The sequence below is a fragment of the Ursus arctos genome, unplaced genomic scaffold, assembly GCF_023065955.2.
Source record: "Ursus arctos isolate Adak ecotype North America unplaced genomic scaffold, UrsArc2.0 scaffold_1, whole genome shotgun sequence".
Classification (NCBI taxonomy): Eukaryota; Metazoa; Chordata; class Mammalia; order Carnivora; family Ursidae; genus Ursus; species Ursus arctos.
The window spans coordinates 84,288,827-84,300,879 of record NW_026622763.1 but is presented as its reverse complement, the minus strand read 5'-3'; the positions used below and the strand labels follow the sequence as shown (position 1 = coordinate 84,300,879).

Below are 12,053 nucleotides of genomic sequence, written 5' to 3'. Positions count from 1 at the left end.
AGATACATAGATAACACACAAATGTTAAAGTAATAATAGGGGTGCTCGCTGGTTCAGTCAGTAAAGCTTACAAGTCTTGACCTCAGGGTCATGAGTTCAAGCTCCATGTTGGATGTAGATCTTACTTTAAAAAAAAAAAGTAACCAAGAAAAAGTAAATGGAGTAAAATATTACCAATAGGTAAATCTGGGTAAAGAGAGTACAATTTTTATTTTTGCAATTTTTTAAGTTCGAAATTATTTACAAAACAAAGTTTTAAAAATTTACATGTGGCTTAAACATATACAACCAAGATTCTGGCCTCAAATTCTGACCCTTACCCTCTTCTCCACATATACCCTGACCTTATCATACAAATTACTTGTAATTTCCTCCAATGGATGCCCTATTTCTTCTCCCTGGGGAACTATGACATGCTGTTCCAGACAACACATGAGGTCATCTCCCCAGAAAAGCCTTTCCCTGATCTCTGCAGGCAAGTTAAGTCTTTCTTCTTTGTGAGAAATGTATTTTTTTAAATATGTTTGTCTTCTTTATAAGACATTAAAAAAAAAAAACTGAGACTGCATTTTGTATGATCTTGGTCATGTTACTTACCTTTTGTATGCCTCTGTTTATTTAAAATATGGAGATGACAGCACCGTCTCATAGGGACATTCAGAGGATTAAGTGGGTTAAATCATGTAAAGTGTTTAGAACGGCCTGAGGAATAGTAGGTGCTCCGTGATGTTGGTTATTATGGTGGCGTGATGGTGATAAGTGGTACAGTATCAGAAACGTACTAGAATGATAGGAGGGATCATGGTATATCCTAAGCCAACCATTGCAGAAACTCACTACATATTTTCAGGTGAATGAATAAATAGATGCTTAGGGAGTACATTATTATAATATTAAAGGGAAGAAGTAATGAATGTTTCAACCACAGTGGTAATGAGGAGAGAAGGAGGAAATGAATTTGCAAAGCCGTCATGTAAATCTATATCAAGTGGTAATCCCTTGACTACACGTTGATACAACCTTTGACATCATTATCTTAGGACCTTCACAAAGCCCCATTTTAGGTGGCATTTCTGGGATATGGTTATCACCCGGACCCTTAACACTATCTCCACCTGGCAGTATGGATCAGCTTCTGATAGGGTCAAGTACTTGTCTGTGTTATGTAAGACATTTGTTTAAAAGTTTATTACATCTATGTGGCAATCTTTACTCAGTGTATGGTTGTGTATATTTGAAAGGATTCAGATCAAAGACAATATATAACCATATAACAACATAATAATTTTTTAATGAGACTTATAAACAAGATGAGGGAAAAAGAAAAAAAAAGAAAAATGTAACAGCCTAGGTGTCATTATTTTTAATATTAATTTTCTCATTCATATCCTATATGGCTTTTAGAGAAAAAAAAGTGACATAATCTTGGCTTAAAACAGTGTTTCATCAGAGAAGTGAATTGATTTTGTTAAATCAGTTAAATCAATGTTAAAATAAAATAAATGCAAGAATACAAATGTATTGCCTCTTAATAGCATTTTATTTAAAAGTTTACAATTAGAGCACTTGTAATAACACAATAAGTTTAAAAGTGATACAGGCTGTCCTGTAGGAAGGACTTTTTTTGTAGCAGAAGAAATGGGGACCTTGTGCTTAAAATGTGTGGAATCCATAGCGCAGTATGGGGCTCAGTAGATCAACAGAATCCGTAATCTGAAGGGGTGTACATAACTTCCAAGTTATTCCAAAATTGGTGGTGGGAGGGGAGGAGGTGGGGAGAGACGGCACCGATCTGAAGATTTCACTTGGCTCAGGTTAAAATCCAAAGGAAAACGAGAACAGAAAACCATCTCAGCGGTATCTACTATCTGCTGACATATTCCAAAACACAAAACTGCAAACCAGTGTCCTTTAAAGAAATCCATACTTTAAAGACCTCTGTCACTTCTCAAATTTAGTACTGTGAAAAGGAATAGGGATATTCCTGGGTGAGCCAGATAATTGAGAATAATTATCAAAAAGATGCATTATACAAACATCATGATGAAGGGGGTCATAAATTAAATTTTAACAATTTCATTTTAACAAATTTTTATAGTATTCTGCCTTGTTAAAATGTCCTGAGTGTGGCAAATGCTATTTAAAAGCAATAATAGTGTCTTGAAAGTATGTATAGTAATAGTTCAGGAGATAGAACAGTGACATTTTCTACCTTGATCATTGTTAATCAGCACCATAAAATGTTAGCTGCAAATAAGCACGTAGGTAAGCCTGGCCCACTGAAAATAAGGCATTAGAAAATAGATGAATTCTCACATAGGACAAGTTATTTAGGAAGGAGTTTAAGTAAGGTTTGTAAAAAGTGACGGACAACAGTTTGTGAAAGAAAAGAAAATGAAGGTTTAACCAAGTAAACTGAAATAGTTTGGTATCAATATTTGTCTCTGTGGAAGTCGGCTGGGGACTCGGTTCCTTTCCATCCAGTGGGGCTTGGGTTGATTTCAGCCGGAGCTGGGTGTTTATTTCTCTATGCCATTTTCCCAGCACCGTACTGCCTGTAGTGGAAAAGACTCTTGGAGTCCACGTTGCGAGATTTCTGCACAGCTTCAGCAAAAAGTTTGGTCACCTGAGAACATAAGGGCAGGAATCTTAGTGACCCCCCATGACACGGAAGTGAATATTTAATGAAGCGGGAGTGAAAGGTCAGTTTCTGCTCACAATTTCCAAAGGGACATGTGAGGAAAGACACAAAAATTTTTATTTATTCAGGACTTTCTCCTATATTTCAGACCTTACCATGAATAAGCTAACCCCTGCCTCTTAACTCCCCCACGGATTAAAACTGACTCAGGGAAAAAAAAAATATGATAGGTAGAAAGTTAACTGAGTCTTGAAGTACAGTTCTTCTCCGTGATGAATTTGGTGGGTCATGGCCAAGTGGAACTAAACATACCTCATGTAATCATTTTCTGTGACTTGGACACGTGCTTGCACTATACCAGGATCCTCAGTTATCATTAACCTGTTGCTCTTTTATGGTGGCTTTCATTTAGAAACAAAAGTTTGTATCTTTATTCCATGCCACACCACACTTTTTATTTAAAAGATAATTGCATGGCTAATGAGAGAGCATGGCTATCCGTGGCTTTTGATTATCTCAATTGCTTGATCACCAACTGTCTCAGTTAGGTCATGACCTACCATAATAGCACCATTATTTTCGATTCTATTTAAAAATTCTTCCTCATTCTGAATGTTACAAGAAGGGGAGAAGAAGGATGTGCATATGTTGATGAATACTCTTAAGGGAGGCGCAGAAATAAAAACCTGCATATAGCTGTATTTGAGGAAAAGAACATACCTGGAAATTAGTGAGGAGAGCAATTCCGCTGTCAACAGCTGTCCTCCGAATCACATAATTATCATGGACAAACTTCGTGTTGTTATTGGGGAGGTTAATCACCAGGTCAATGCTGCCATCTCTAATCAATCTGGAAGAACAATCAAAATAAACAAAAGTTTGTAGGTGGCAATGTATATTTTATTATTAGTCTTTAAAATACTAACGGAATTATTCTCTTACGCCATTCAAGTCAATGCCATACTGAGTTGACTGCCCCTCGCCCTCCTCTATTCCTAAATAGACGTTCAAATTACTCATTTGGGGGTTATAATTTTTTACTGTGTTCTTGAAAGAATTCTGGTGTCAGTCTAATTAAATGGAAAGGTTTTTCTTTCTCAAATGCTATCTATCCATAGAAGAATTGGTAATTTGATAGGTATTTACTTATTTTACAAGGAGGTTTTTCTCCAGTATTGAAGTCCATTCCACCTCCACACTCCCAACTCCCAGATTAACTTTACCTCAGTGCCTGCTTCCCAGTGCCTCTCAGCTAATGGTATGAGAACACAGATCACCTGATTTTGAATTAAATCACATTCTGTTGCTGGGCTGCTACACACACTAGGAGACATTTAAATGTCAAAAGCACGAAGTAATGCTAATTGTTATTTTACAAAGTCCTAACCAAGTGCTTATAGGATCACTGGAAGTCCACTAAGGTCTGAACAATTTGCCCTTCTTTTATAAATTTGATAATGATTTATAGGTTGCCTTCTTGAGAGCTCTAACAAATGGTAGCCACTTAATAGATTGTAATATCCTGGAACAACTGAGAATTATCTCGTATGTACCTGTGCCTCACACTTCTGTAGGTGTTGATGTAATGGAGTTCCTAAAGACTCACACGGTGCACCAAAATACTATGTCTTACCAAATCTAATGACAACATAGCCTGAGGCATAAAAACCAACCTGATCAGAGAATAGGACATTAGGTAATACAATGGTGGCATTATCCTAGCACTCACCATAGTCTTCTGCATATAGCAAGTGCTCAATAAATTGGACTGATTTATTGACACACAAGCTGGTCAATCTTACACTTGATATACACATCTATACGCAATATAAGTTTGATGTAAAATATAAAGTGCGGGGCGCCTGGGTGGCTCAGTCGTTAAGCCTCTGCCTTCAGCTCAGGGCGTGATCCCGGCGTTCTGGGATCGAGTCCCACATCAGGCTCCTCTGCTGGGAGCCTGCTTCTTCCTCTCCCACTCCCTCTGCTGTGTTCCCTCTCTCACTGGCTGTCTCTCTCTCTCTGTCAAATGAATAAATAAAATCTTTAAAATAAATAAATAAAAATTAAAAAATAAAATATAAAGTGCTGCATTACATTCTTCATGTCTCTGATTCTCATCACAGAGATCTTGGAAAGAAAGCATCCTAACTAGAAAATGTTTTGAAAGATGCTATGTATCGCCACATAGACATATGGCATTATACGTTATAGTAGCAGCAAAGTTCACAAGAATGAAACTTCACTATAATCCACAGATTTATTCATCTGAAATGCCTGACTAAGAGGACTTTTAGAAGACTTGCAATAGGGTAAGGTGAAGTATTCATATCAGACTAGTTCCCGAAGTTAATCCTCTATCCGTAGGAGGATAAAACTCTGCCCAGTTCTTACTTTCTGATGGAAGAGAGGCTGGGATTCTGTCCTTCCTGAGACGGCCATGCCACTGGGGTGGCAGGGACATTGTTGGCATTGAGCCAGTCCGACGTGGCTTCCGTGGCAAAGAGCTGCATTTAAAATGGAAAAGTCAGTTACTGTATCACAGGGAAGGCTTTCACAGAGCCAAGAAACCTACTGGGACACATGTGTCATTTAAAACAGAAAGTAGAAGAAAGTGGTGTATTTGAGAAGCAATAATACCATGAATAGAGATTTGGACTCCCTGTCCAGAGTCATGAGCACTTTAAGTATTTTTAAAATATTCCAAGGAACAATTTAGTAACCTCAACTGTAACTGCTTTTGTAGAAGAAAAAAATAAAGAATTATTCATGGCTGAGGATTCACTGTTATCAAATCAACAAAGCCCCATGACCACAGGCCCACTCTGAGCCTTGGGAGTCATTTCGTTTTACTGAACCAGGCTTTGCATGGAGGTATTCGTGGCAAAGAAGTTTTGCCTATAACTGCAACAGCTGGAAACTATGACTTCATACGGAAACAAGAAAAGGAACAAGGAAAAATATATTGGAAACACATTGGACCTTCGTCCCAATTCTGCATAAACCAAACTTTCCAAGTTTTTAGCTGGCAACTTCTGTGGAGTTTATGGTACCTTTGTTATAACTTAAAACTAGTCTTTCTAATAATTTTATTCTATTGAAGTTTTGAACCTATCATGTTAGTTAAATCTTTCAAGTTGAAAAGATATATTTTGAGCTATTTCATTCCTTAAGATTCATTAATAGTCTCTTTTGTGAATAGATTTCAATGCTTATGGAAAACCACTTGAAAAAAATTAATATCACATACCTTGAAGCCTTCATTGTGTAATTGCTCAGCCACACCAAGGAATCTGGGACGGAATGATTGCTGAAATTAAAAGAATTTAACAAAATTCACTTTCTAGATATACTGCTCTTTATTCAGTCACATGCAATATGGTACTCTCTCATGCCATTATCCAAGGCAACGCCATATGTTGCCAGGTGCGTTAGATTCAAAGGTGCCAAGTTTCATCCTTTAATCCTTCGACAGTGACTACTGAGTTCTTAAACTTATTTCTTGATATAGATAAGATTACACCCACATTGTCTTGCTCTCTACAGTCTGACTTTTCACCTTGCGGTCAAATTCTTCCACTCCCTACTTAATCCACTTAGTCTGTCCACAGATTAAGATCCACCTCCATCCCGCATGGATCCTTCCCCAGGTCCGGAAGAATTTAAAGACACCTTGGTTAGGAGTCCAACAGGAGGTCAGCCTTATTGATCGTTCCGCCTGTTCAACCGGTTCTAATGGCTGAATTCTAACTGGGCCCTGTCCTAGCGGCTTGTGCAAACCTTCCTGCAATAAGTTAACCATTCTGGACTCAATTTTGCATTAACTTTAAAGTAAAGAGTAGAAGAATGGGCTCTGGAGTCACTAAGCTGCCTCTTGAGATCCTGGCGTTACCATTCATTTTTAGTGTGTCCTTAGAAAAGTTAATGTCTTTGAGTCTCCATTTCTTTTTTTCCTTTTTAAAAATGGCAGTAAGCATAGTAGTGTATCTATTTCTTTGGACTCTATAATAAACTGTGTGACCTTGAGCAACTTACTTAACCTCTCTGTGATCTACTTTCCTCATCTGTTAAATGGGAATATTAACAGTATCTGTGTCAAAGGGTTGTTATGAGTATACAGTGAGTTAATTTACAAGTAAGCACTACTTAAGTGTCAGTATAGGAACTTAGACCATTACTAGTTGTTGTACAAGGTTACTTGTCCATTAATAGTTCTCATTAAGTATTCATTGTTATTATTAAAATGTTTGTTTTTTCAGCCTCCCAGAGGCTAAATTCCTGTCCCTGCACCCTAAGTTTCCAAGCCTAGCTCCCTCTACTGGTCGTCATACTTCAAATACAAGCAAACTTCCTCCTCCCATATATTTTACTTCCAGACAAGCTTCCCTCACGTTCCATCTCACTGTTCAGATATGTTCTTAGAGCCCATTGCCGTGAACTTCCTAGAGCCTCAGCTGGATCCATCTGGTTTCCAGGTCCTGCTTTCCCTGGACTCCTGCACATTGTCTCCAGAGTTTCCCCATTCTGAACTTACCCCCTTCCTGTGACCACAAGTCAGTATTTGCAAGACAGTGGTCAGTGAGAGAAAAAAAGGCTAAGTGGCCTACCCAAAAGTTAATCCCTTACCTTGACCTTATTAACTTGAATGTTTGAGTAACTGAGCTAAATAGAATATGAAAATCATACACAGTTAAAAACATATCTATTCTGCCTTTTGGCTGAACATTTTGGCTGTTTTTCCTTGTAAAAAGTTTATAAACAGATGAAATAATTTGGCTACTTCGGTAAATGTTTTATAATCTATTTAGAAACCATATTAATAACAGCTTAAAAAATCAAGGAGATGATCTTATTTTAGAATCTCAGAGAAACTAAGAATTGCGATAATAAAACATATCAAGATCCTTGTACAATTTTGATAATGTTCAGCCCATAAAACCTCCTAATATTTACTTGCAGAGGCTTTCTGAGAACAGATCTAAATCCTAGGAAAAGACTCCAAAGACTATGTTCAAATATAAAATTCTTTCAGATTCAGGCCCTCTCAATCCCAGAACTGCAGTTTTATGAGAGGAAACTATTGGCAAATAGAAAAGATAAATGCAACTGGATGAGTCTCAGCTCAGGCAGGCTCAGGGGTTATTCATGGACAGTCTTCTAGAACACAAATTGCAACCATGCCCAGGATAGTAGCTTTCCATTCCTGCTGAGGACCAAACAGGAAGAAATGGGCCGTTTGTGCAAGAAGCTCATGGCTAGACATTAAAAAAAGGAAATAAATAAGTATAAAATCAGAGTAACTCAGTGACATTAGGGCAATTTAATGAGGCATATGGCAGTTTCCTTAAGAATAGGTTAGGCAGAAGAATAAGACAATGACTTTTCAAATTTGATTCTGCTTGGAAAGCAAGGGACTGAATTAGATGGCATTTTAGGTTTAAGTAAGCACCAGAGCACATTAGAAGATGCAACATAAAGTTGTCCAACAACTTATTTATTAACTGATACATTAATCATGTATTGAACAAACTATTCTCAATTTCTTAAATTTTCCCCTAGCAAAATGTCACTAATAATATATGGCCATGTGATAACATAACATTGAAACCATTTTCTAAAATATCATTTCAGGGGCACCAGGGAGGCAAAGTCGATTAAGCGTCTAACTCTTGGTTTCAGCTCAGGTCATGATCTCAGGTTGTGGCACTGAGCCCTGTGTGGTGCTCTGTGCTCAGCTCAGAGCCTGCTTGAGTTCTCTCTCTCCCTCTCCCTTTGCCCCTCACCCCCCAAACTTTCTCTCTTTCTCTCTCTCTCTAAAATAAATAAATAAATCTTTAAAAAATATATCATTTCACAAGCACAGTGGTTCTCAAAATGTGGTTCCCTGGGAAATCATCATCACCTGGGGATTTGTTTAAAATATAAAAGTTAAGGGGCACCTGGGTAGTTAAGTCAGTTAAGTCAGTTAAGCATCTGCCTTTGGCTCAGGTCATGATCCCAGGGTCCTGGGATAGAGCCCCACATCAGTATCCCTGCTCAACGGGGAGCCTGCTTCTCGCTCTCCTCCCTGCTCCTGCTCTCTGTCACTATCTCTCAAGTAAATAAATAAAATCTTTAAAAAAAAATAAAATAAAGTATAAAAGTTTGGGTCCCACCTCAGATCCGTGGAATCAGGAACTCTGAGACTGGCTCCCAATAATCTGCAGTTTAAAAAACCCTCCAGGTGATTCTGATGCACACATAAGTTTAGGAGTAGGAGGGAAGAGGGAATAGGAGAACCATCCTTCACTCATTTTGTTATTTGAGGTGAAGATCCATTAACCTTGGCCAAAGTCACAATGAAAAATGTTGAGGAAGGAGTACCAGAACGTAATTTTTTTCTTTACTATTTTAAAGTAAAATAAGTCAGCAAGTCCTCTAAGACCTGCAGACACCAGTCAGAACCTCATTATGGAGCTGTTTCAACGCTGTCCCCCAAGTGGAAAAGATAAATATCCGACATGACAGTATTGGCAGTTCCCAGCCGGGGAACCACTCTGCCTTCTGGTCTGGGGTGTTGGCTTTCATAGCCACATTATAAACTTCTATCAAACATGTATTGAACACTTGTGACAAATAAAACAGCCTCTCTACAAAAAGAAATTACAGCTGTCAGCTTGCATCTGAGTAGCCCCAGATTTAATAGCTGATTGAAAATACCTGGGTAAGAAACCATTTGTTACTAAAGGTGAAAAGTACAAGCTGATTTATTTCCTAGAAAATGTTTATAAGAAAGAAAGTCCTTTAAAAATGAAAAAAAATATATACATTTCCTCCAATTATCATTTTCACATTATTCCAACTTCTGGCTGCAGAACAGAAAACCGAGTTAATATTGTGTGGTGCCTGTGGACTCCATAGGGACGTCTGCATCGACAACTCTACGGTTGTTCCTAATGATTCTGTATTGAAGATAAAAGGTTATTCATGTCACTTGGAGTTGTCTTTTTCAAATAAAATGCTTGCTTTGTGTTTCCGAGCAATGCTGAAGCGCAGATGTCTGGATGGTGCTTGCCACTCCACAAACATCACTGAATAGCCCAATCAGACAGGAAAAAACAGTGAGTGCTCTTGATCTGCTCTAGAGTAAATCATTTATTGTTAAAGGGTGTTCCAGAAAACTTCAAAACAAGGAAGATTGCCTACTCATAGCACCTAAAAATAAATCCTGATGGGATGAAAGGAGGCTGGAAATACTGCAGGAAAATCTAAGATGATTTTGTTGCCATATAAACCTACATTATGCCTTTCTTACGTTAGGATCTAGGCCTCTGGAAAGCCTCTTGTTAGAGACCCAGTGCATGTAATAGTTAAGTTGATAAGAATCCTTTGACAAAATCTAAATCTTGACTTCTTTTTCCTCCTAAGTTCTAGTTATACACAATTGATGTTATGAATATTTCAAATTCCCCAGGTGATTTGTCCCATAGGATTTAACTTTGGGAGGGCAGAAACAGAGGGTCTGTGTGTATAAAGGAGTACGGGCGGAAAGAGAAGAGAAAGAAAAGGTTAGAAAGACTGCAGTATAACAAATTGCATGTTGGTGCCCTCATACACACACACACACACACACACACACACACAGACTCTATTTACTAAATGTTGAGAAGTGGCTGATACTTGATAGTAATACATTACTATTTAAAATATGTGTTAAACTACCAAAAATAAGAAAAAAAAAAGTTTCCTGGATCAGAGTCACTTTTACCTCTCCTCCATAATTTCTCTTTTCCCCCAGTTTTCTCCTGTAACCTGGTTGTGAGAATGAATGAGTTAAGGTATCTTCAATTAAATCCCTGTGTTCACAGCAGGAAGCTGGGTCAAGGTGGGGAGATACAGAAAAGGCCTTTCCCTCAAATAAATGGGACAGGCCCTGACTAGCTTCCTCACTTCTTCGTGAAGGAATAATAAAGCAATAATAAGAATCGCAGTGGTGCTGGCTTCCAGCGCTCATCTGTGCGTGAAGTCTACACGGCATCAGGCTAAATGAATGATTATCTTAAGAAATCAAAATGCAGTGTTGGATTTCTTTTTTAGAACTTCACTCAAGAACTCAACTAAATGTGTTCCTTTGTATTTACTGGCCCTAATGCCCATTTATATATCAGGAGTACTTTTTTAGGTCGTTCTCACTTCTGACTTTATATATTTGAATGAGTTTACATGAATTATTCTGACCACACTGAATCATGTTAAATAAAATGAAATATGGAACCTTAATTATTTTGTCCACAGTTTCTAGGAAGCCTAGGTAAAAGGTTGGGGTTAGATTTGGCCCCATGCTATCTAGGAAGATACCCAGTGAGTTTTCTAACTATTAACGCTCCAGTTAGTATATCCTGTCATGTTGTTCAGTTAAATTTATGACGCGTTTTTAAAAGTCACTGTCAGTGAAAATCCACCAGATGGTAACAGAGACTGTCCTTGAACTGCTGGGAGTGGCAGCTCTTCCTTGCCACCCACACTGAGTGGTCAGAAAGTGACTCTTGTCCATCTTCTGCTGATCAATTCTACCACAGCTACTAATATTTAATTAAATATAATTTTATATTAAACATTTCTTCATTTTTTAAAAGATTTTATTTATTTATTTGCCAGAGAGAGAGTGAGAGGGAGAGAGCACAAGCAGGGAAGCAGCAGGCAGAGGGAACAGTAGGCTCCCCGCTGAGCAAGGAGCCTGATGCGGAACTCGATCCCAGGACCCTGGGATCATGACCTGAGCAAAGGCAGACGCTTAACCGACTGAGCCAGGCAGGTATCCCTTAAACATTTCTTTAAATATACTTTTTTAACTTTGTAATTAAAATAGACACATATCTGAAGCCCTAACATTGTGCACTTACACGCAAGTAAAAAATTCTTTGCAAGAACTCATGTAGCTGCTGCAATACTGATCTCTTTAAAAAAGAATGTACTGAAAGATAAAACTTCAGTGGGCAGAACCTCCTTCCTTTAAGAAAACTTTTTTTACCCTACAAAACCCTCTTTTTTTTTCCTACCCATAAAGCAAAAAATTCTGTTCACTGATGCCAAAATCACACAAATACTTCATAGGGATCGAATTAATTTTTGCTTAATATTTCCTGCAGCACTAGAACCAAACAAGGCACAATTTTATACATCACTGCCTTCTTAAACTGGTATTTTAAAATGTTAGCACTATTATGATTAGTTGTGAAGACGGGAACTAAGGGCACAGTCTCCTCTTGAATGCCCCCAGGTCTCACATTAAACTTTAAGCCGTTACTAGAAGTTGGACAAATAGTCTCATACTTGTGACTTAATAATACTTAATACTCATTTATAACATGCTGAGTCTCTCATATGGTGTGATGTGTCTCCAAACTGCCATTAAGCTTCACAATTGCATCATCTT

General features: G+C 37.9%; 1 protein-coding gene across 2 annotated transcripts in view; it reads right to left on the bottom strand.

Moving 5' to 3' along the window:
• Positions 1–1,521: 1,521 nt before the first annotated feature.
• Positions 1,522–12,053, bottom strand: part of CPS1 (carbamoyl-phosphate synthase 1) — a 120,800-nt gene continuing 110,268 nt past the window's right edge. The window contains exons 35-38 of one of the 2 annotated variants that reach the window (XM_026492031.4): positions 5,889–5,948; positions 5,033–5,145; positions 3,362–3,491; positions 1,522–2,626 (exon numbers count right to left, since the gene is read on the bottom strand). In XM_026492031.4, coding sequence (XP_026347816.1) covers positions 2,528–2,626; positions 3,362–3,491; positions 5,033–5,145; positions 5,889–5,948 — 402 coding nt within the window. In that variant the 3' untranslated portion in view covers positions 1,522–2,527. Of the gene's footprint in view, positions 3,492–5,032; positions 5,146–5,888; positions 5,949–12,053 lie in introns of both variants that reach the window. The other variant, XM_057304518.1, reaches the window with a different exon arrangement.